This window comes from Chlamydotis macqueenii, chromosome 5, assembly GCF_036417535.1.
Source record: "Chlamydotis macqueenii isolate bChlMac1 chromosome 5, bChlMac1.mat, whole genome shotgun sequence".
Classification (NCBI taxonomy): domain Eukaryota; kingdom Metazoa; phylum Chordata; class Aves; order Otidiformes; family Otididae; genus Chlamydotis; species Chlamydotis macqueenii.
In genome coordinates, this window is record NC_141560.1 from 28367853 (window position 1) to 28393839 (window position 25987).

General features: G+C 35.6%; 1 protein-coding gene across 6 annotated transcripts in view; it reads left to right on the top strand.

Moving 5' to 3' along the window:
* The window catches only part of RALGAPA1 (Ral GTPase activating protein catalytic subunit alpha 1), a 137610-nt gene that overhangs the window by 79972 nt on the left and 31651 nt on the right, over positions 1 to 25987 (top strand). For all 6 annotated transcript variants that reach the window (XM_086749420.1, XM_086749421.1, XM_086749422.1 and 3 more), the window contains 9 exons: positions 278 to 346; positions 2156 to 2290; positions 3051 to 3234; positions 10111 to 10975; positions 12395 to 12466; positions 13449 to 13572; positions 15239 to 15394; positions 22996 to 23154; positions 25096 to 25223. In XM_086749420.1, the coding sequence (XP_086605546.1) occupies positions 278 to 346; positions 2156 to 2290; positions 3051 to 3234; positions 10111 to 10975; positions 12395 to 12466; positions 13449 to 13572; positions 15239 to 15394; positions 22996 to 23154; positions 25096 to 25223 (1892 nt within the window). The remainder of the gene's footprint in view (positions 1 to 277; positions 347 to 2155; positions 2291 to 3050; positions 3235 to 10110; positions 10976 to 12394; positions 12467 to 13448; positions 13573 to 15238; positions 15395 to 22995; positions 23155 to 25095; positions 25224 to 25987) is intronic.

Here is a 25987-nt window from a genome sequence, read left to right on the forward strand (position 1 = left end):
TGAGTATTTGGAGTAGCTGTGTAATTTCATTGTCCCAAATGCACCTGCATCAGTCAAGCAGAACATACTCCTTCAATGTCTTCTGAGAAATTCAATTAAAAGGGGTTTGTTTTTTTTAAAAAAAAGTGTCAAGTAATACTTTACTTTGTGTCAAAATAACTTTAATAGAATTTAACCATGAATCTAGTATTGTGTCACATTTACGTGCTTAAAAATATACTTAAAAGTTAAATATTTAAATTGTATTTTTAAAGAAACTATGCTATATTTTCTCCAGATTCTGATAGCAACTGTTACCCATCTGCTACCCAGTACAGAAGCTTCCTCTTATGAACAGGACAAGAGGGTAAATATTTTTCATTTCTTTTTAATGTGTCAGTTTAATTGTGAAGGTATGTGATACAGCATTGTTGAAAAATTTAAGCTGTGCCTTAAAGTAGGGATTCAGCTCTTTAAATATAGTGCAGTATAGTCTTTTCAGAATTCCAGTAATATTCTTTCTGCAAGTGAATTTCTGAAGTTTCTGTAGGAAAATATGCATTTAAAATTAATTTAGATTGATATTTTTTTCAGTAATTAGAAAGTCGTCTTTTTCCATATCCTCCATGAACTTACAAGCAAAAAGTAATGTAGACTTTTCAAGTCTTACAGTGAAAATATATTCTCAAATTGCAGAGAATACCTTTCAAAATATTTATAAGATTATAATTTCTTGCACTTTCTGTTGTAAGTACATTCTTGAGCAATAATAGCCTGTCATCTTCAGATGATTTTTATTATTGTCATCCTTCAAAACAATCGCTATGCTTTCATCTTTTCAGTGGACCTGAGTCCCCTAGCTCAGACAGACTCTTTCTTCACTTGATACTCACAGCAGTACTTTCTGCCTCCTGAAAGCTGTATCTCTTCTGAATTATTTGGTTTTGTTTCTGAACTGTGGGACACCTTGGCCATTTAAACTTGGGCACTTGAGTGCAGTTTATCGCTGGCAGCTCTGTCGTTCTGGGCCACCCACACCGACGGGAGCTGACTTTTCCTCTGTTGCTCATTTTGGCCTCCAGAGCTCCATTTTGCCACTCCTCTCTGCTTGTAGGTAGCCAGGGTCTGTTGTAGACTACAGTGATGTGCCAAGCTAGCCACCTTTCCACTTGAGGATGCTTCCTATAATTGAAAAAAGCTTCCCCATGAACTAATGTTGATCATTGTATGTCAAATATCTTATTAATAATTGGCTTACCTAGTTTGACAAACTTAGTCCTAATAGATTTCTTAAAAATTGGTTTAATACAAAAATCCTCATAGCCCTTCATCATTAGGTGTATATATCATGCCTCTGAGAGATCAACTTGTAATGTATTATGTGAAATGAGTATGATGATTATGTGTCGTTTATTAGTAAATTAGTTAAGCGGATTTTCTTTGAAAGACTTCTATTTAACTTGGGAAATATTTTAGAGAATCTTGCAGCTGTTTATCTGAATTGTTTCCTCTTCCACGACTGAGTTTTGAAAATAAAAAATAATTATTTGAAGCCAGTAAGTTATTAATAATTTGGTGTGTAAGTGTGTATCTAATTCTGTTCTTCAGTCTTTAAAAACATCCCCTAGAGGGAGTTGGTTCTTTGCCTGACTGAGTAGGCTACAATACAGAAAGCAGTTGGATTTCTTTCAGATTATACCTGGTGCTGCGTAGTGTTATTGACATGTTATGAAGAAAATTCTGTTATTTATAAAGCACTAAATGCAACTGAAATAGTTAGTTTTGTGTCATCTTTGATTCACTTTACAGGGAGATTTATATGCAGAACGGTGCATCAGCCTTAATTCGTACCTGTGTAATCTGTCATTTTAAAACCAGCAGCCTACAAATAAATTGTGAAAAATCATGGGTATCCTCTTAAGCACAGTGTCTGCTTACAGACATGAGAAGCTATTGTATGGATGGTCTTTAAGTATCTCAGTAGACTGAGTTTTTACTGATGCCATAGGTTTTGGAGATAGAGTGGCTTTCAAACAAGTGTGACCTGCCATTGCTGCAGAACGCTGACTCAACTGAACTGAGAAAAGAAAGTAAAACAGAGAAGTAAAATACAGTGATAAATATGAAGTAGCAGGTACTGGTTTAATTGATTTGTAATTGAAAGTGTTTGTTCCAGTTGGTGGTTTCTTTGCTTCTGTGCTTATTGGATTGGATAATGGCCTTGCCATTAAAGACCTTGCTGCAGCCTCTTCACACTACAGGAGCAGAAAATGATAAGACTGAAAGATCTGTTCTTAATTGTATATATAAGGTACGTTTTTCTTTACTTGCTAAATGAAAATTTATGTGTATTGGAGGTAGTGTCAATTTTCCTGAAAATGGAGACAGAGCTCTTCTGTAAGCTGACCTCTGTTCTACTGCTGGAATATGGAGTGCTGTCTTAGTTCATATATGTTTTACTCTAACTGCTTGATCTTTGATGTATTTGGAATTGTTAATTTTGTCTTCTATTTTGTGTTGTTTAACCAGTTACTTTTTGCATGTCATACTGATAGCAGAGATTTTTGTAGTAGAAAACCGGTTATACATCTAAGACAGATGAGGAAGTAGGTTTTTTTATACCAAGCCATTTTATTTAGCAATAAGCAAAGTAAAAAGCACTAAGTTGTAATTGCTGTCTGTAGGGACACAGAACAAAGATAGGGTGGGGTTTTTGGGGTTTTGGTTTTTTTTGTTTGCAAGGGAAGGGGATTAAAACCTCCAGCAGCTTAGACCTAGCATATGTAATTAAAGAAGATAGGAGATCTAAAAATAAAGGTACTATAGTGATTTGTTGTAAGTTTAGTTTCTTATTTCCTTATTGTTAAATTCCACTTCAATGTAGGGACTGTTTTAACAATTTTCTTTGCAGACCAGAGTTTGTTTCTGTAAACATCAAGCATCTAAAATTTTCCAACATTTTGTCCTGCCTGCCGGTTCTAACAAATCAATTAAAAATTTAAATAAAAATAAACTTCGTTTCTTATAAAATATCAAATGGAAATGTCATGAAATTCTGATTTTTGTCCTAGGTTCTGCATGGATGTGTCTACGGGTCTCAGTGTTTTAGCAACCCTAAATATTTTCCTCTAAGCCTTTCTGATTTGGCATGTGTGGATTATGATCCTTTTATGCATTTAGAAAGCTTGAAGGAACCAGAACCACTGCATTCTCCAGACTCGGAGAGGTCTTCTAAGCTTCAGCCAGTCACTGAAGGTTTGTCAAATTGCCTAAATACATTTCCTTTCAAAAAGATTTTATCTTGGTTTCCAGTATTGAAGTGTTTGTCTAAAGCATAAGTTTTAAATTATACGTAGACACTAGGTAAGGACAGTTAGTATGGAATGAGCTAACATAATGTTGAGTAATCACTGTTCGATTAACTGAAATAAGTATCTTCTGAAGAACACGAAGATCTATTTGATATAGATTCTTCTGTGCTCTGTGTATTGGCAAAAAGTGTTAAGTACTGCAACATGGATAAATGTTGCTTTTCATTTTACTTTCAGTAAATTAATTTCTTTTTTTCTTAATTTTATTCCTTTTTCTAAGAGTGTTTTGGATTTTTTTCCTATCTGAGCTTGCAATGTTGGAAGCTTTCTGTGAATTTTTTTAGGCTATAAAAATTTGTTGTCGATCTGTTTACACTGTTTAAAAACAGAGTTATCTAAAAAGATATTTTTTTTCTCATCTGCTTAGAACCTTAAGAGACCCAGGAATTAACGTTTTCTTCAGAACTCAAAAATAAAATAAAGACTCCAGAAACTAAGCTAGAGAGGAGTAGTATATATTATGCAGTGTATCTAGTAAATATCAAATGGCTACATTGGGAAGAAAATTGAAAAAGATGAGATTAATGCTGATACCAGAAACTCTGTGTAGTGCTATTCTCCCTCCATATTAAGTTGTTCCATTTAGGCTTCCTTAAAGGTATTAAGAACCAGATAAATGCAGAAGCTCTTTGTAGCAGCTGTGTGCTAACAGCAGGTGATTTTGTGGTCTGTGGTGACTACGTGCTGTTTTTTATGTAGAGAAAATGGCTAATCATTGTGCCCTTGTCTAAGGCATGCTTCATCATCCTCAAGTACTTTTTTGGCCAAAGAATTCTAAACATAGAGCTGTCCCCTAATAAGCTCAGTATTGGATTCAACAAGTCTGATTTGAGAACTATTGGCAGGAGGAGCTGTAATTATTAAATTTACTGAAGAATGAAGCAAGGTACTATAGTTGGCTTTTTGTCAAATGGCTGTGGTCTTATTAGTAAAAAGTAATCATCTGCTGGGTCAGAATGAAAGAGGCTTTGAAGGATTCATTCTGTCCTAATTACAGTCTCACCTATACATATTATGTAAAGCTAATATTTAAAGCATTTGCCAAAATTAACTTCCCCTGCATGTTCTATTACAGCATAGTGAATTGTAGTTGCTTTTTATGCCTGGCATCTTTTGTATTTTGTAATAATCTGTAATTATGGGTTAGCAGCAAATGCTGTGTGGCTTGTTTAATCTGACAATCTGAAAAGACAACCCTGAATAGATTTATTTTTAAATGAATGTAGTTGCACAAAGCCTTAGCATCGATATCTTTGTTTTGCATTTCCGTATGTGATCTGTTCTTTTATTATTTCTTGTTAAATTTTTAAATAAAAGTAATTTCAGATGTTCCTTTTATCTCTCCAGATGAATTAAGAAAGCCTTATATGTTTTTAAAGTTTCGGGGCTCTGGAATTGTAAGTCAGATCATGAAATTTAATTGGCAAACTACAGTATTATAATGCAACCCTGGTCTTGTCACCTTGGCACTTCAAGTCCACATTGCCAGGCAGAGAATAAAATTGGCAGTGCTTAACCGCTCACACAGCGTCTGTTCTCCCTGGCCTTGTTGGAGAAGTGAGAGGAGTAAAGTTAGTGGATAACAATCAGCCTGGGACTCGATCAAGACAGAGGGTCAATTAGTGCAGCAGAGCTGTATACCAATGGGTCGGCCTCTCTTTTTTAGTAGGGTAAAAGTGCTGGAGTGGAAACGGGCAGGATGAGAGTTGTAGGGAAACAAAGGAAGTCCTACAGAGACAGGGTGGGGATTGCTAGACTCCTTCCTTAGGTCACAAGCAAAGCTGAAAGTACTGAAACACCAGAATTCTTAAGACAGGGTGCTTTTGGACAGTTTAATAGATGTGATTGACATACCCTGTTATGCCTCCCATTGTTCAAGGTCAGATCCATCACAAAGTTTATGGACACTTAGCCACAGTATGATGTGGTGTGAGACCATGAAGATATGGGACTTTGAGTACTTACAGCTGTGTAGTGGAGACAGGATCTATTGAGAGGCTGGAGCAAGCCCTGCAATAAATGGCAGAGCAAAGATTTGTTAAATTCTCTGGAAACAGGCAATCTGGGGAGAGAACAGGACTGTTCCTCTCTCTGTTTCAGTAACTTTCCAAGTGCTATCTCTCACAAGGAATCTGCTATACCCAGCATTTTCTCTTTGTCCTCCTTTCTGTAGGTTTCAGGTAAAGTGGTAGATTGCAGTATAAGATACACAAAGAATAATTTTGAAATTAAGTGTTAAGTGTATTAAAGTGTATATTTAAATCAGAACTAACTTTTAGCAGCTGGCAATAAAGACATCAGTAGGAAGCTTTTATTACGTCATCAGATCTTGGAGACAGCAAGTCTGTGGTGCTTTCAATATCTAAGGAATCACAGGGCTTGTCTATGTGAAGGTTGGTGAACTGTTCCTCTAGCTAGTATTGACAACAGCTTCCTCTAGCTACGGGACCTGCTTAGAAATGCCGCCTGCGCTAATTAAGCACACCTAACTAGCCTGGATTCAGTGTCACACTGACAAAGGTATGCTTTCTCTGAGAATAGCATAGCACTATAGCCATGCGCTGTACAGTTTAGATGTGCAAAAGCTTCCTTGGATTGCACTGTGCCGTGATCTGCTTACCCATTTCTGATCTTTTACTTGTCATTACAGGACCATTAGCATATATGAGGGAGGATTAAAATGGAACCTCTCCTTAAAAGCTTTTTTGTTGCTTATATTAAATGATGTAAACATTTAGAAAGAAGTAAAATTGAGGCTTTTGTGACCCTTGAGTTGCAGGGAAGCTGGTTACATGAAAATAGGTCACATTAAGCAAAAAGTGCTATACATTTCTGATATTAATAGATAGCAAAATCAGACTATTGAACAGAGACTAGTCATAAGGAAATAATATTTTATGGAAATTTTTTTTGCAATTACAGGCAAAATTCTTATTCATAGATTGCAAATCTGTTAGAGATGGTTGTGATTGGAAGGTAATACTTGCATTGCATGGATACAGTGGTCCATCAATTACTGATTTCATGGAGTTTTCCCATTTGTCATATTTCTCCAAATGTATTTTAAACTCTTTTTTTCATAGATCGATCATTTTTCCTAATATATTTCAATTTCTGAAGAAAAATTTTCCTCCATTTGATGTTTAGTTTTAGCATTTATTTAAAAATTAGAAATGTAAAGTACTTTTCAAGCTTTGCTGTTTGCCTTTTTACTGAAAGGAGAGAAAAAGTACACTTTTTAAAAAACACTTTATACATCCAGATTAGCACAGTGTGTGTTTTGTGAGGGACATTCTAGAGATGGGTTCTCCGTAACTGCATTTCTCTATACCTGAAGCTTAAAATTAGAAAGGAGTGAGACTTCCTTAAGCTGATGCGAAATAGAGGTAGTTAAGCTAAACTGAACTCTCTTAGGCTCCTTCTAAATGTAATGGAGGAAGATAAGAGCTTCCAGAAAGTGATTCATCCCGTTTCTCCAATTTGGGCTTCTGAGGTGAATCAGTCTGTACAGGTGCATCATTCTTTAGATGGCTAAAAGGGTGAGGAGAGTTAAATTCCATCCTCAGTCATTACTTTTTCCTTCTACTACGTAACTGTAGTTGTTTAGATGCTGTTCAGCCAAAGTTAAATTAAAGAGTTAACAACACCTCTTTGGGAAATTCAGGAATTCATGCCACTGATACAAATTAGTGGTGATGGACCTTCAGCCTTTCCACAAAAGAGGTAATTTCAGGGACTGAGAAAAACAGCCAGTATAACATGCTTCTAGCAAACTACCAACTGATCATGTACACATATAAATTACATTTCCCAAGGAAAAGGCTGTACCATTGTAAAGAGAGCAGAGATGTATTCACTCGGGAAGACAGGTTGGTGAAGCAGCCAGCTAGAGTACTTTAATGTATAATGGCATGGCTTAGTTTGTAGAATTTGTGGTAAAGCTCTGATAGCTTGCATTATTGCATATTTTTATCTGCCTTCCAGAAACAAGGAGCATAGTTTAGATACTCATTTTAAGAGTTCTCATATATTGAGTGTCCAGTTGTTCCTGATTGAGGAGATGTGCTTCTAGGAACAGATTACTAATATGTATCCTTTAAGATGCTAATTTAATATAAAATTCTCGTATTTTCAAAAAGCATTACTGAGTCTGGGATTTTATTTTTGCTAAGGGAAACTATCACCAAAATCTGATATGCTGTGTGGCAAAAATGTTTTGAGACTGCTTGATTTAATTTTAACATGACAGGTTACATCTTACCGTTTACTTTTCAGTATGCTTCTCTTAATACTTCTGATTTAAGTTTTCAGTGTCATTTTTAGATCAACAATACTGTATTCTGAGAGAAAACTCAATGAGAAGTACTGTTCTCAGTTTATAAAAGAGGCAATGACAGATTTATATCCCAGTTCCTTTATTTTTTTATTTTAATTCAAGAGTAAAATTTTCAGTGAAAGACTGTAGTAGGACTGGGAATGGACCTTCCAAATTTAAATTCCATGTTCTGCTCTTTGTATCGTTATGTTACCTTTCTTTTACTCCTAAGGAAGTAAATTCATGCACACAGGCACAATACAACCATCGTCAGATTTGAGATCTTTAGGGTTTGCCACAAAACAGTGATAGTAATAATTTATATGCTAACAGGTCCCTCTCATTTTTTCAGGTTTTTCAGCAGGACTTAAGTGAAGGGATTTAACCTATGCAGTGTGAGACCAGGTAGCTGGAAAGCTCACGTCTTTGCTCCTAGGAATCTGAGAAGAGCATTACCATTCTTACCTGTGCAGTGCCAAGTGTTAAACACGTGGCATAAATACCCTGACACAGACAAGCCAGCCTCTGCATTGTCCAGGTGCTGGTTAGTCCTGCACTGATAAATTATTCCTCAAGCATCCAACTTATTTTCTCTTTGTCTTGTATAAACTTGCTTACAGTTCCTTCTTATGTTTCAGCAGATGGCACTATAACTTAATTTCCTTGTATGCTATCAACATCTAGACATTTAATTCAGCTTCACTGAATGGTTTTGTGTTTGTAAATTTTAAACCTCAAGAAGGTTATAGATAATAAAAATATACAATCCAATTTGTTGATATTAGTTTTCAAGGCCTCAATTAATTAAAATAGTTGAGTTTATCTAAGTTTTGGAATAGTGTGGAAATTAAATTAATTTTACCAACTATTAACAAGATGAAATGTTTACTATTTTGCAGTTCAGATCTAGTGCTCCCCAACGATAGAAAAAAGCCAGAATCCCAAATGTCTCTTACATGCTTTATCCAAACCTTGTGGAAAAAAATAAAAGGCAAATATTTACTAATTGTTTACTTCTGCAGATGTGGAATGCCTCCAGTGCTTCAGAAACTACAGATCTGTCATGACAGTCAGTATGCATTACGTATTTGCCTTTATTTTTCCAGTTAAACCAATTAAGACATCTTAAACTGCAAAAAGAAATTTATTTATTAAACGTCATTTTTTTTATTGCTTGTAAATACACAATATAAAGTGAGATTAGATAATTATACTGTACTTATGCATCCAAGAGGTTACGTTTTCTCAGTAAATACTGAATGAAAAAGTAGTATGCTTCAGATCATTCTAGTTTGACGGATTTTTGGTGAGAAAGTAGGTGGGAAGTGTTTTTCAATGTTTAATGCAGTTTAAAATATATGATGTAATCCTGAGGAATAGTGTCTTGATTTATCTTCCTCTTGTAAATCCCAAATTCAGGGCATCCAGGTCTTGTTACAAAAGAGAGGCTGCAGAAATATGAGCTTTGCCGTATTGATCCTGTTTTTCTCTTTTACCTGTGATCTTCTACAGTGTGTTTGGGTTCTTCAGTGCATACCGTGAGCCAGTTGAGGGTTGTCTGCCTGACAGAGTCGCTTTCACCAGCTCTGTACTTTCTGAGTAATGTAGAGTGGATTTGATAGAAGAATCCAATGTCAATAGGTTAGGAGGGTGTGGTATAAACATTAAGAAATTCTTAATTCTTAATAAATTCTTGTGAATTTAGATAAAGTTGCATGCAAGTGTAAGGTATGCAACAAAGGAGGAGGTGACAGAACCATATTGAAATACCAGTACATCTCACAAGATTAACTTCACATAAGACAGGCACAATTAACTTATCTTTCTCCCTCTAAGTTTTTCCAGACTGAAACTTCTTAAAATGCAGTTGGAGGATGAGATTTACTTTTTTAAATTTTTGCTACGTTAGATTGTGTTCAGTAAGATGGCTCAGCCTTTGATTTGGTCCTTTAAAATCATCCAGTATTATTCTCAACCTAACCTGCAGCTATATGTTCCCTGGGGAAATTAAGATGGATTAGAGCTTTTGTGCATCTATGTTCCTTTGTTTTTCACAATGTAATGATGTGTATAAATATAAAAATCCATTGCAGTTGGAAATGGACATATTACAACACAATTATGATCTCTACTTCATCAGCAATTTAAATTAAAAATTTATTTTCACTACATTAAGAAACAGTGTATTTTAGACGAACCATGTTGATTACAAAGATGTGGTAAGGAGGTATGGTAGCCTGTAAAATCGTGAAGATGCTTCTTTAACTATCTTATGATTTTTCATGCTATTTATGTATGAGACTACATTTTGCATTACTGAGTTGGCTGTATCCTAACCTTGCAGTGCTTATCCTCTATTTAAGACTCACGAGGAAGAGGAGACCAAAAGACATATGTGGTGTTTTCTAAACTCTTCTTTTAAAATCTATGTTCTTTTTCTTGCAGTGAAAACTCACATGCAACAAGGATTAATTTCCGTTGCTGCTCGTACTGTGATAACACATCTAGTCAACCACTTAGGCCACTACCCTATGAGCGGAGGTCCTGCTATGCTAACCAGTCAAGTGTGTGAAAACAATGACAATCCGTACAGTGAAAGTCCTGAACTTTCTCCTGAACTGTTTGAGAACCCAAACCTTCAATTCTTCGTGTTAAACAATACTTCTCTGGTGTCTTGCATACAAATCCAAGCGGAAGATGACATGCCTGGAGGAGGACTGTCTGCTGGACTTGCATCTGCTAATTCAAATGTCAGAATTATAGTGCGTGATCTATCTGGCAAATACTCATGGGATTCAGCCATTTTGTATGGACCATCTTCTTTATGTGGATCTTCACAACAAACATCTTTTGCACTTTCATTAGCTCAACAAGATAAAACAGAAGATGCTATTTCATCTTTTGAGCATGTGGAGGATGTATCTGCAAGGGATGGAATTACACTCCAAGTAAAAAGGAAATTTAGAGACACTGTACCAACATGGGATACCATTAGGGATGAAGAAGATGCCCTTGATGAGCTCCTTCAGTATTTAGGTGTTACAAGCCCTGAATGCTTACAGAGAACTGGTGTCTCACTTAACCTTCCTGCTCCTCAGCCAGTCTGCATCTCAGAGAAGCAGGAGAACGATGTCATCAATGCAATTCTGAAACAGCACACAGAAGAGAGGGAGTTTGTTGAAAAGCATTTCAATGATTTAAATATGAGGGCTATGGAGCAGGACGAGCCAACCTCACAAAAGCCCCAGTCAGCATTTTACTACTGCAGATTACTTCTCAGTATACTGGGAATGAATTCTTGGGATAAAAGGTAAAAAGACTCACAATTTAAGAACTTTCTTTTAAGGAATTGTGCTGTTCTTACTGTGTAATAATAGTTGATCACAGAGTGGTTTAAGCAAAAAAAAAACTCCAAGCCAGCCAACAAAGAGGAGAGGGGAAAATGGCAGTTTTCTTCTGCATTTCAACCTGTCATTTAGAGAGATGGAAAGGAGGAACCTGTTGCCTTTATTGCAATTTGTATTCTTTCCTTAGAACAGTGTTGGAAGGCGAATTGAAGGAGTAATATCTTTTCTAATAACCCTTCCACCAACTGTACTAAGGGGTTCTACCATGGGTAAAGAAGGTGTATTTTTTGCTTTCTTTGCTTCCCATATATGTTCCTGCAAAAATCATTACCTTTTTATGCCAGAATGAGTCTCTGAAAGTGTCATCTTCCCAGCTATTGTGTTGCTGGACAGTGTCCTGCTGCTTTGCCTGCTAAGAGCATGCTTGCATGCAGGCTCAGAGCATTGCATCTGAGCTAATGAGAAAGATGTGTCCCTAGTATTTATTTCAGCATTGGCAATGTTTGGGTATTGTTTAGAACAACAGGGAGACAAGCCGTGTTCAGTTATGAAAGTAATACCGCTGTATACGTTATTATTTTTCTATGGGTGTAGTTAGGTGTGTGTCTGTGTATATACGTGGGTATGTACAATTATTAGCATCCTAGAATTTAAGGGTCTTTCTGATGTCTTCTTTTGCCATAGCTGTCAAATTTTCTTACTGTAAAGGGAAATGAATATTCTATATAAAAAAAATAATCTGTCACTGAGATATCAATGGAATCAGACAAAATTTTAGTGTTATAACCATTCTTATTTGGGTTTTTAATTCCTCAAGGCAGTCTGCTTTTGAACAGTATTGGTCTTAAACTCATTCCACAGTGTTTTGTGGGAAACGTCTTGAGCACAGTTTAAAAGAAATGAAAAGTGCCTTTCTTGCTCTAACATATTGTTTTGTTTTTTCTTTAAATTGTTACAGCTGGCTGGGTGACTAGGGAGCTGTGTTCGCTCTCGTCTGCAGTTCAGAACAGCAAAAGTCCTATGTTTAATGCACTGGCTCCCTAGGACAGTAGATTATGGGAGTATCTTTTGTCACTAAGCACATATATTTTGGCCTAGTAAGATGTGCAGGTTATATATGCATCAAAGGCAGTTCTGTTTTTTTCTTTTGTAGAGAAGAGACTGATTTCAGTTGAATCCAGTAGGTTGATAGAAGAAAGTGGAAAGAAGTAAAGGTTCTTCTTAGGGCTTATAATGGGTACAGAAGTTTTCCTGGAGTGAAAAAATTGCTTGTATATTTTTTTAAAAGGTATCTTAGTATTTTATATAAAGAAAGGACTAATGAAAAGGCAAAAGCATTTGTTGACTGTTCTTTGCTGACTGTTACAAATTTCTCTATTTAGAAGGAGCTTTCATCTCCTAAAGAAAAATGAGAAGTTACTTCGAGAACTCAGAAATTTGGACTCAAGACAATGGTAAATTCTTTTAATGCACCTACTTATTTGTTTTAAGTGTACTTGTACTTAAATGACTCTAATTTGCCTAGATGTGAGAATCAAACTGTTTTTCTAAAGTTTTGTAAATTATTCATGCATTTTGCACTGTATTGTAGTTATTGGTGTTATATTGAATTTACATTGGTGGTATTTGCAGAGTGAAACTCTGCAAGTAGAATACTATGAGATGGAACAAACTCCAACATAACTTAAATTTATGAACATTTGTATGTCTAACATAAAATAGTTTTAAAACTTTGATATATCAAAGTTTTGATAAAGGTATTTAATAAATCACGTTTTTACCTTCAGCTAATTGTTTATTGTTTAGTTTATTGTTGATTGTATTATTGTTTTCCAATACTGTTAGTTGAACAGATGAGAATCTCGTTTGAGTTGCAGCACAGAATTAAAAACTTTAAATTGTTTTTTTATAAGTTGAAATAAAATCCAGTGGAGGCTTTAGAAGTGTGAGAAACCACTTGCAGTTGCTCCAATGTCCATTTAAAGCAAGCCGTGAACAGAAGATATTGCTACAGTACTTAAACATTCTTGATTCATGTGCATAAGCTGCATTTGCCACAGCATTCACAAGGCACTGTTGTTGACAGCCAGTGCGGTGTTGGAAATGCCTGTGTTACAGGGTTTTGCTAATGTTAGAAGCCCAGCTATTCCATTGGCAACTGGTACTGCCAGCACCATCCTACATCTTAGAAGTGATGAAAGAGGTAGCTGCTTTTCATATGTAGCAAAATTTTTAAGTTCTAAAGAAGACCAGACTAGAAAAGACAGAATGGGAATATGGAAATACAGAAGGTATTCAAAAAGAAGCTATATAGTTGTACTTTGTCTGCTGTCTTTTTTAATGTTTTAAAAGCTGTGCTCTGTGTGTACTGTTTGCATATTTTGGTTTCGTATTAGTAAAGGCACTTTCATGCAGTGATTATCCTCTGTTTTACAGCCGAGAGACACACAAGATCGCAGTGTTTTATGTTGCTGAGGGCCAAGAAGATAAGCACTCCATACTTACTAATACTGGGGGAAGTCAAGCCTATGAGGATTTTGTAGCTGGTCTTGGCTGGGAGGTATTTATTAAAATGTTTTTATCCTAAATTTGTTTACAGATAAAATTACAGATCCCCCTAGATATTATAAGTCTTTGGCTCTTTAGCGTTACTCAGAAGTACTAGAAGACACTGTTTTGCAAGTAGGATGTAGAGAAGAATTCTGGTTTTAATTTCATTAGCAATACTAGCTATTTAATCTTAAACTCTTCCCGTTTAAGAAAGTTTGTGCAGGCAGAGATGATTCTTTAATGTCCAGTCCTGTATTTGGCTTTCATGGACTGATTAGGAGGCACCTTGATTTCCCTGTCAGCCTGTAAAGTGTTCCGTCCATTGACATTTGACGTTTGCTCAAATTTGGGAATCCAAAAAATACAAACATGAGCTTCTCTCATGCTCCCTTCTTCCTGCCTTCCACTGTAGGCATATATCTGTTCACACACTCCACTCCAGTTATCTTCCAGCAGTCAGAAATACTGTGATGTACCCTATCATTTATATGGACCTGCAACTCTGTAGTCACTAGATACTGTTACGAGGATTTCCTTTTTTGCATCCTTTCTTTCTGACCGCACAGGATTAACTTCCACTGTAAAGGTAAACTCAGCATTGCCACACAGAAGTACAGGAGTCAGTCCCACTCCTGGCTGACTCCATAAGAATCCGCAGGTTTTCTGTTTGTCTTGTGACCTGTGTCTATCAGGACTGTCCACATGAGTGTCCATCTTATTTGTTCTTTTTCTTACTCCTTCAGTATGTAAGAGCACTATTAGATTAACTATGTGGATAATAGCTCTGCCTTTTCCACGGGAACAGAGGAAAACTGCTAGAAGTCTGCTGACTGTCACGATCATAGATGTTTATTTCCCACATTCCTGGTTCTTCAGGAGGAAAAAAAAAAATCACATTAGTATCTTCAAATATCCTTCTTTAGTGGGTTAATTCTTTTAGCCTTTATTAGTTAGATTAAACAGTTGCTAATTTGGATTAATATTCCATGATGAGACATCTAGTATTTTAACCTCTTAACATTAAATTCTGGATCTTTTATTAACAGAAAAGCAAATATATCCCATGAGGGCGGAGGTACAGCTTTCTTTAGGTGCTGTTGTAAAAATGAAATAGCACACTAAGCATGCTTATTTGTTTGAGTGCCAAACTGTTTCCCATAGAACTAAGACTTAGAAACTTATTTATGAATTATCAGTTACTTTCCTGTAATTTTTTTCATATTCACAGAATGAAAATTTCTCAAGAAAATATATGGAAGGTAACAAGACAATTTAAAATTGCACAGTGTTTCTTCAGAGCTCAGGTCAAGGCTATGTAGTATCACAGAATTTTTAAAAATTCAAAAAGCACATATAAGTGACTACAGTCCACTGATCAGGGAATAATGCAGTAAATATTCATTTACACAACCTTTCCTTTTCTCTCACCTCAGCAGTCTTCCCAGCAGCGTCTGTGGTGACCATGGAGTATAGCTAGAATGCCACCGCACTGCAGTTGTTTTCCAGTCTAGTCAGTGAGTCTGAGTTCTTTTAGGAAAGCATAACTGTACTATTGTGAAAAGGGCCTTCACTTTAAAAAAATCAATTGGAAGTGCATTTCAAAGTGTAAAGAATGTATTTATCACCTGATAATTTTTTTTTTTTTCCTCCTAATGCTGCCTGGGCTTTTCTTCTAGGTAAATCTCACAAACCATTGTGGCTTTATGGGAGGACTGCAAAAAAACAAAAGCACTGGACTGACCACTCCATATTTTGCTACCTCGACAGTAGAAGTAATGTTCCATGTGTCAACCAGGATGCCTTCTGATTCAGATGACTCTCTAACAAAAAAGGTAGATGTTTCTGAATAACAGATTTTCTTTTGGTAATAAATGCAGAGAAATTAGAGTCAAAGAAAATCCAGTAACTTTTTCTAAAAAACCATAAAATATCTTAACACCTATACCTGTTAATAGTTGGTATTTTGCTGAAGTAGGTTAAGCCGTATAAATTATTCTCTACCAATTTCTAATTTTGCCATACTGGTGATTTTTACAATCGTTGCAGATGTTTACAGGATCACCTGTATAGTGGTGAAAAATGAAGGGAGGTAATGGTTTGTGTAGAAGAAAAAGCATTATGTTTGAATGATGTTTTAGTACTTTAAGTCTTTAAATGCAAATTAATAAATATGTGGTGAGTACTTTCTAAGATGACTTTTTATTCCCTTAAGAGTCATGTGCTGTCTATTAAAATAATTTTGCATTCAAAAAAAAGTTTAAAATATTAAGAATTTTTATTGTATAAGGTGTTTTGTCTTGGAGCAGGCACAAATGCTCTGTGGTGATATGATCTCTCAAAGCCACATTAAGAAAAAAATGGTTTTCTGTATTGGTATTTTTTTCTTTAGAATTTAATAAATTCCACATTAGTGGTAATAAGTTAGTCTTGAACATGTGTGCTATTATAAATGAGCAATTGGCTGTCATTAGACTGTCCCCTGTCCTGCGTACATACATCTCCAGATGTGCTAATCCATTCAGTAGGCACGTTAATGAGCGCTGGTTGAAGTGTAATATTGGAGGAACTGAAGCTGGTTGACCTCAGCATGGAGTTTAATACTTGTAATTAAATTAGACAGTAGACAGTTAGTAAAGAGAGAAATAGCCATGCCTCTGGCAAGCTTCAATTATTAATGACTTTTTTGTTCTTTGTGTTCAAGTTGAAGAAAAAAATATTGTTACTGTTATTATTATAGACTGGCTATGAGTTCTAACCTCTCACTGTTGCATCTTAGGTTGGTTTGTTTGAGGGGTTTTTTTTTTTTTAAATTAAAAAATATTTTTTCTTCCCTGCTTATGGTGCTGGATCCTTTCTGTTTGTTATTTCCTGAAGTAGAGCCAGGGTAATACTTAGGTTGTTAAATGTTTTAGGAAAGTGGTTTAGTAGCAAAAATAACAATTTTCAAATAAGATTTTTGCTATTGTTCTAGTATAGAACAGTGTGTGTGTGTGTGTGTGTGTATATATATATATGTATTTCTAAGTTTACTAGCTTCTGTATTTTTTAAACAGAAACTTGACTTTATAAAACATAGTTTGTAATTATCCATACAATATTTGTTTATAATCTGTTTGAATTAGAGCATCAAAAAGTGTTGATAAAAGGGAAGATGGGTCACAGTGAAAATTAATAAATAATAAATAGTTTGCAAATGCTGTGGACTTCAACAGAACACCCAGGCAAGATCTCATGTCTGTTTCCAGGAGCACCCTGAATTGCCACATAGCTATTCCTGCCAGGCAAGGTTCAGTGCTGATCCAGCCCTTCTGTGATTTACCTTGTGAAAATGGTGTCAGCTGGACTTTTTAACAACTCCAGCTTACCCTAGGCCTGTTTCTCTCCTTTACCCACAGTCTCACTCTTCAGTAATCTGGAATATTTGAGGTCCTTTCTCTGGCCTTGACACTTTCATTCTTGAGGAATGCTGCTATAGAAGACATTTTTCTACTCTTTAATATGTAGAGTGTGTCCAAGGATTGGGATTGTATTTGTAGCTCAGCTACTGGTAGGCTGTTTAATCAAGCTACTATATTTCAGTGTGGTTTTCTTTCCTGTTTTTCCTTGGTGCATGGTTTTTGTTCTTTTTAAGCCTAGTTTCCTCACTTTTGGCCCATTTAAATTGAATTTAGTAGAGACATGTTTCAAAGGTATTAATTTCATATATGTTTAATGAAGATAGACTAAGTAGAGGAGATGATAGAGTGAGAGAGACTCTCGGTGCTCCTACTCAGCAGGTAAAGACTGCATGGGAAGAAGCACTAGGCATCGAGGAACCAGCACCAAAGAGAGGTGCTATGAAAGTTGTCTCAAACTTGAGAAAATCATCAACTGAAGTTTGCATCTTGGGAGAAAAAAGCAAGTGGTATCAGGAAACATGAGTAGCAAAACAGGCTTAATTCTTTTACTAGTTCTGCAACTACTCATGCTACTGAACACATCAGCAAAAGGAATGTGTTTTTTTGAGATGCTGTCCAGCTCACACACACTATAGGGAACCTCAAAATCATTTGTGAGCCCTGTGTGTGCCAAATAGTTGTTCTGAGTGCATGTACTGTTCATGACCTCCAGAGAAACTTGAGTTTTGAGCTTCTGTACAGGTTTTTCATGTGCTTCCTTTGTCTATTTTGTTCAATGGGAGAAAAACAAGCAAACTTACAGTAGTTGGCTTGGAACTGCTGCTGGTTTTTATATTGTAAATGTGCCTAGAGGTGCATGATAGGTTCATCTTATAAATGGAAATTAAATTAAATTAAAACAGAAATTCTTCCTGCCAGTCCAGCCACTGCAAAAATCAAGATTCTGCTGTTTCAGAGGCTAAGCCAATTTTAAACTTATTTTCCATCAGTCTTGCAAAGTAGTAAATAAAACTTTTAAGTGTCTTGAATACCTTTGAAGCGTGTTTTTCTGAAGATATGAACGAGAGCAAGAAAAGACATGAATTCACAGAGAACAGGTTAAAATCTTCTGAATGTGTAAAGGAACTTAAGATTGAAATGCATATATAAAATAGATATTTCATTTGCAAATAGTAAATTAAAGATTTAATGCTGATAATGCAATCCATTTTGGTTTTTTTAGAATGAAAGGTTAGAATAAAAAGTATTTATACTACCGTTACAAGAACAAGCTTGCAAAGAAGATAGCAAGATTGAATGAAACTGCAGACTCTCAGTTCACAGAGTGAGAAAGCTCACATATGTGCCTCTACAGTTTATCACCTGTCTAGCTCCTCCTTCCTTAGCCTGATAAAGGAGTGAAGGCAATGTAGGTGAGAATATTATACACAAGAGAAATAAAAAGTAGTAGTGTAATTATTAGAATACTAATTCATCATGGGCTTTGGGTGTATTACATGATTCTAGGTTATATGTAACATCATCATAACCACATAAGACTTATAGCTCCCTGTATTTATGGCTAGGTGGGTTTTTTTTTGGTTTTTTTTTGTTTTTTTTAATTGTGATATTAACATGTATTAGGAACTTGAAGATTCATAGATGTAAATTATTAGTACAATTTTTTGGGGAGTTACAAGTAAGTACACATGTTGCTTTAAAAAAAAAAAACAAACACACCATAGTTGTTGAAAAAGTTTTGTGAAAAATTCAACTGGAGTGTACATATGCTGTAGACAGCAGTGCTGCTTACATTTAATGGGCAAAAGTAGCTGCAGTAAGCCATTACTTCAGATGTTTCTGCTCCTTCTGTTCTTTTTATAATGAACACTTTAATTTTTGAAGAAGAAAAAAGTTGAGGCTGGCTGTTGTATCATAAGAAAATATAATAGCTTTTTTTCTCCCTCCTTTAGGTAAGTGGGTATCAGAAATTACAGTAATTTTGGCAAGAGTTCAAGGGTTAATGCAACAGATAAATAAAAGGAATTTTCTGTAAATTGAGCCCTGCATTATTTCACTTGTCTTGCCTTTCCAAACCTAACTCATTTAATTTTAAAAAGTAAATACTTAAATTCTTCCTGACAGTGTGCTTTGCTTTTACTATCGTTTATTACTTCAATTATACTTGGTATCACTTAGAACAATCTGCCATTTGGAAATTTCAGTATAGCCTGCAGCTTAGTATTCAGTCTGGCTGCTATTGTAACATGTACAGCATATGACACTAATGTATCAAAATTAGATTTGATCATCCCTCCTGGTTATATTTATTTCACGTTTCTTTTGTATTCAGTTAACATAAATGTATTAGGAGAGCTGACACATGATGATGGCTATGGAGTAAGAATATTTTAGAGTATTTTGAGTTAAATTTGAAATTTCAGGTAACCTAACAGTCGGTCATTTTTATATATTTGTTTTAATGGAGTAGAGTTTCAAAACAAGCCTAAAAAAAACCTGTTTGTCTCTGACATCTCCTCAGGGCTGTCTTCCCAACAACTCAGGTTCAAAATGGCTAAAACAGAGCTCTTAATCTCTTTCTCATTGCCACCTTTCTGGGTCACCATGGATAACATGACCATTGCGCCTGTCACTTGTGCCCATAGCTTGAAATCATCTTTAATTTGGTCCGCTTTCAAGATTCTTACATTCAGTTTGTGCTTAAGACTCTGTTCACTTTTCTACATAACATTTCTTGCAACATAGCCTTTCCATACACATGCTTAAAATGTATCCACTATATCCTAAACTGTTGTTTTGATTGCTGAACCTTCCTTTCTCTGGCCTTGACACTTTGATTCTTGAGGAATGCTGCTATAAAAGACATTTTTCTACTCTTTAACACCTTTTTACAGTTTCTTTGCATTTATCCATCTCCATTTTGTGTCTTGCCTTCTGCCTGGATAATAAACTCTCTAGAGCAATTTGATCTGCATTTATGCGGTATTTAGCATTTTAGGATATTGGTAAGTAACCTATAGTTCCACATGTTTCAGCTATAGTGTATTACTGGTTACTTGAAGTATAAAATGATTTTGGAGATTTTTTTATTTATATTATTGCTAGACCTTATGTCTCTAATGAGGATTTGCACTTTGTTTTGCCTACTGTGATTTATGCATATGCAAAGTTGTAAATTTTGGAAGACAAGGTCAGGAAATTAGTGTGAAGATGTAGTGGCTTGCACAACTGGTGGTGAGTTTTGAGTAACCATTGACACAAGTTTCGGTCTTGCTACCTGTACATTCTGTGTGCACCAAATCTGATTCTGTTAGGTAATGTTGGGACCACACCTTGGGAAACCACATTGCTGTCTCTCCTTTAGGTTTCAATGAGCAGAGGTGGTTGTATCTTTGTACCACGTATGTCCAGGACACTGGATTCTGGGCTGCTTCCAATTCAATACAAAGACATAAAGAATCCAGATTAAAGTTGAAAAACCTCTGTGGGGGGTATAAAGCAAACTTCGAAATTGGAGAGAAGAGTCACTAATAGCTTCAGTACACTTGGCATCCAAAAATATGTGTCCCTTGTCAGTAGTCCTCCTTCTGAAATAACCACACAATACACTTTTATCACACCACAATCTCCATCAGTCTCATGTGGAAGCATGCAGTGCTAGCAATGGGTAGCTTTCACAGAAGTGCAAGAGCAGATGTCCTGTGTGGCTAGCTGCATGTATCAGTAACAAGTACACAGGGGCAACCTTTGATAAACAAAATTCAGAGGTATTGATGCCCTCAAGAAGCTGCACTATCTAAACGCTGTATATGTTTTGGACTCTAAAACTATTTATTTGGGATGTACACTGTCACCATCCCTTGTTTCTAACATTGTATGAGTTTGTTGTCTTTGAGTCCAAAGATGGTAAGTAAAGGAGGGCTAATTCTTCTAGTAAATAGTTCAGTATTGCTGAATTTGGAATGGTGCAGTGCAGCGATGGGTGTATTGGTCCTAGTTCTCCTTTTTGGCAGTCAGTTCAATGAGTTCAGCTCAATCAGTGCGCCAGATGGCCGTCCATCAATCTAGAATCATGTAGTTTTTTCATGTTCCATGAGATTTCATCTTTAAACTGATTTACCTCCTGCTTTCTCTGTGGTTAGACAGCCTTATCCTTCTTGAGCTTTTCTCTTGCTTCTGTGTGAGGGCCCATCAGTCCCTCATGCTCTTCTGTCAGTGTCGTATTTCAACAAGTAGTTCGACTGTCATTTGACCTAGGAAGGTAGAAGAGGTTCAGGCCCTCAGAATGATTCTACGGTTGTCTCTAGCTCATCACTGCTAAGTGTCATCCAAGGTTTCTGCAGCTGGTGTTTGCTTGTTGGACATCAGTCATACAGGTTGCTGCCTGGTTTTGTTCTCATCTAGTCAAATAAAACTCAGCATAGCAAATGTTTTTATAACCAATTTTTTTGTTGGGCTGGGTTTACCATTGACACAAGAGCACCCCTAACTGTTTTAAATAATTCAGCCATCTACAAAAGAGACAAGAACGGCTCACTTCAAAGGACCTGCAGTCATTGGAGATTAGATGCATGTACGGTCTGGTCCAGGCAAAACAAGAGACTTGTTGAGCATCAGACATCTAAGACGTAACATATTGATGCTATCTGTCCTTTGCCCAGTCCAACACTGAAGAAAATCCTTTTCTTGTAGAAATACAACCCTGTTTTTCAGTCTGATACAATTTAAAGCCAGCAGAGAAGAGCAGAGACAGCTTCTTTTTTCCTTTTACTTTTTTAGAAGTCTGCTGCTGACAACCAGTATAAGCCTTCAGATAAGACAAAGGTAGCATTCCAGGAGGTTTTGTAATATAAACAAGTGAATACTGGCAATGAAATCTCTCTGATGACTGTGTATGTTTTGCTTTTATTAAAAATGCCGTTATGTTCTAAAAATGAATACAGAAAATTGTTACTTTTTTATACACAATATCTTCTTGTGAGTGCTCAGATTAGTATCTGCATGTTACCTGTTAACAGCAGTTCATAGTGCTGTCTTTGAATAACATCAAGACAGTGGTTTGGCCAATTCTACCTACCTAAAGCTGTGCAAACAAGCTGAAAACTGTGAGTGAAGACAATTGTCAACTATAACTGGTGATGCACAAGGAAGAAAAAATGAGATTGCAGATTGAATTTTCAGAAATAGCCCTTACTGGAAAGAAACACAGTTTAATAAACTAAATGTATTTGATCAGCATACATAAAGCCTCTCTCCATGATGTTAACATTTTTCAGATGGTGATTTTTAGCTGAAGGACCATTTTAGAGCTTCAGTGCAGATAATTCCAAAGTGTTCAAGATATTCCTTAATTTAGTTACATGATTGCAACTGAGGATACAGCATGGATTTTGAGGAACACATTTGGGCATTCTGAGCCAAATCAAGAGCCTTTCTGGGGGACAGGGGGAGTTATTTTTACGAAGGGATACAGGTTTTATGGGAAATGAGCATTTAGTGTAGTTAATCTAAGGACTACGGAAAATGCAGTAGCTATTCTCCTTTAAAAGCTTTTTGTTTGTAGTAGCCAGTTTAGAGTTTGGCTAGAATGATGAGGTTAAAGACTGCTCAGATATGTAGCTTTTAAACAGATGTTCGTTCATATACTTCAGAAGTTCGTATAGAATTTAGTAATTCATTGCCTGTCACTGATGGCAATCTTGAAAACATTTTAGTAAATCCGACTGAATCATTCTGCATTCTTGAGATAGTATCAACAAAATTTTAGCTTTCGGTAGAACACATATTGACATACCTGTTAATTTAAATAGATGTTGGCACATCTATTTAAAGATAAAAATCTATAGCTCAAACCAATACTGTGAACTAACACTGTCATTGAAATTGTAAAAGAACTATAGGGTAATTTGGTTATTTCATGCATTTTTCTTTATTTCTTTTTAGTGAGTTTGTACTTTTGAAATATAAGCATTTAGTGTAGCTGTATGGCTATAGAATATATTTAAAATGATGGGTTTTTATCCCTGCTTTTCCAGCTAAGACATTTAGGAAATGATGAAGTACACATTGTCTGGTCAGAGCATACTCGAGATTATCGAAGAGGAATAATTCCAACAGAATTTGGTGATGTTCTTATAGTTATCTATCCCATGAAAAACCATATGTTCAGTGTCCAGATAATGAAAAAGCCTGAGGTAAGAGGTTTTTTTTCTCTTTTGCAGTTTTTTGATGTATTTTACATGAAGTGAGTTTTGTTTAGAGTGTGAGTTTGTGGTATAATAGACTGATCCAACAAAGTGATGTGTCTTTGACATTCGCAGTGGTAGTAGGAGGAAGACCTCAGTAAGCACAATGCATAGTAAAATTAGTAAGTTGACATTGCAAAGGCCTGGTCCTGTCTAGCATATCTGCTAACATCATAAACTGGAAACAAATCTAGAATATTCTGTGTGATCATTTAAATATTAAGATAAACTTGGTGAACTTTTAAATCAAAGTTGATACATGACAATGGGAGTTGAATAATAGCCTGCTCCAGCATTCTCCACCCATGTCATATTCCCCTTTCTTCTTCTCAAAGCTATTTTTCACTTTCTCCTTGGCTCCACACAAGAATTTGGAGACTAATTCAGCAAAGCAAGACTATTCATCTCCTAGACATGTGAACGCACACTCTTTCTAATGACTGTTCCTCGAATGTCTGTGCTGACCTTGTTTTTAAAACAGTGGTTTAGGGTAGTGAACACTGACTGAGTAAAAGTAGTCGTGAGTGTTTGTACTGCATGATTTCTGTATGTGATGTCACTCACCATGAATTTCTGTACTTTAAGTATTAAAATTCTTTCTAGAAGCACTAACATTAATAAATGATGTATGACAGAAATAAGATTCCCTCTGTATGATGACTACCTCTATCTGATGATGATAGGCATGAAATGATACACAGTACATGGACTTGTTATTACTGGGTTACTTATGATTTTAGTTAATCACTATATCTTTAGTCTTAGTACTTTAAGGACAAAGAGTTGTATTCTTGGGAGTATGCAGGCTAATAAGGAAAAATAAAGCTGCTGAGAGCAGGGATTGTTGTTAGTCCAGCAAGAGGTCCTTGTATGTGAAAAAAAGAAGTGCCTTCCGTCAGATTTCAGTATTCTCAAAACTACATTAAAAGACTGATGGCAAAAATAATACAGAGATCTAAAATTCTTCTGCAGCATTTGTTTCTTCTTAGTGGGATGAATATTTAGTGTATACTCTGCTTCCTTTGCTGACCTGATGCACAGACTTTGCTCTTCTGCACATGCTTTATGCTAGCAGCTTCAGAACTTTGTTCACATGTACAGGAAATGAAGATAGAGTTAATAGAGTTTTAATTTCTTTTTTTTTAATTGCAAAATGAAGACTGATGGGAGAAAAATGTAATGCCAAAACATAAGATCCATCTGTTTTGTAAACCTTATGTGTGCTACCTATATGAAATATCAAGGTTTTCTATGGATCTCACAAATGAGGCTTTACACTTAGGGTCCAAAGAAGTCCAACTTTCACCAGAGATTTCTCTTGTAAAGGGTTTGTACTCAGTTTGTACAAATACTATAGAAAGGAAAAAGAACAGACAGAAGAAGAAAGGAATATGGAAGGTGAGGGCCATTCCACCAGTAATTGTATGACTGTTGCACGTTGCGTTGGTCCTTATGGCCATGTTATATCTAAAGCTATGATAAATATTATTTTTTAAATTGATTAATTATCCCTTTTGCTTACTACCACCTACAATATTGTCGTCTAGCCTTTCATAGAACAACCTCATAAACATCGTATGCATGACTCTTCCTAGGATTCTGGCAGCAAATGTTGGAAATAAGCCTTGATGAGACATAGTATTCAAATGGTTGCTTAATTTTCTTCAAATACTGTGTTATCTGTTACCAAGGATATCAAGCAGTTATATGGCTGTATATTTCCACAAGAGAAAAGGTCTGTCGTGGAGCACAATAACTGCTCTGATTATCATTATCTAGCAATGAAGAGAAAAAAAAATGATGTATTTGAGTGCTGTATTGTTAATGTTGATTGCTAATTGTTATAGCTAACATCTTGCTTTATGTTGAATTTCTTAATTTTTTATTCAGGTTCCATTTTTTGGTCCACTCTTTGATGGTGCTATTGTGAATGGAAAAATTCTTCCTATTATGGTTCGCGCCACGGCTATAAATGCAAGCCGTGCATTGAAATCATTAATCCCATTGTACCAAAACTTGTATCCTTTCACAGCAGTGGTTTCCAAGGCATATACATTCCCTTGTAGTTCTACAGATGGGATCTTCATGTTTTCTATCATCTTAGATCTTTGTCAGATTAACATAGGGAAAATATTTTCAGTTTTTTATGGTGATAGTGTCTTTAAGAAACCCTTAGAAGACAATTCAGATGAAGACCAGCTTTTTTTAATTAAGTGAAGAATAGATTCAGTGCTGAATAATTGCCTGTTTCTAATATTATGTATGTACATGTGCGTAAGTGCATGTACTTATCACTTCTTGTTAAAGAAATTTATTTTAAGGAGTAGACTTTCTAAAATAGCAATGTCATGGTGTCCTCTTTCTAAAATAGCAATGTCATCTTTCTTTCCTTACAGATATTTAGTATTTATCCAGTATTAATGTGACTTAGTTCTCTTTTCTAGTTTCAAGAAGGGTATGAATGCGGAAATTTGTTACATTTTTGTCACACACACTTTGTTATTCAGCTCAGAATACAAAGTTGTTGTGAAAATGCTGTTAGTGTCTTTTTAAAGATGTCAGAAAAAGTTATATCTTTTTTTTGTGGTTGTTGGAAGAATAGATTTACCAACCAGAAATTTAAAAAAAAACAACTAAGGTAAGTCAGTCACTTATGCTTCTCCCCCTCATAAGATTGAGTTCTGTTACATCCCTGTTAGTTAAATCAACAAGAACATACTATTTTTTAATTTCATAAATTGAAAGGTAAGTTTAAATTTTGATCTAAAAGAAATTCTGTGCT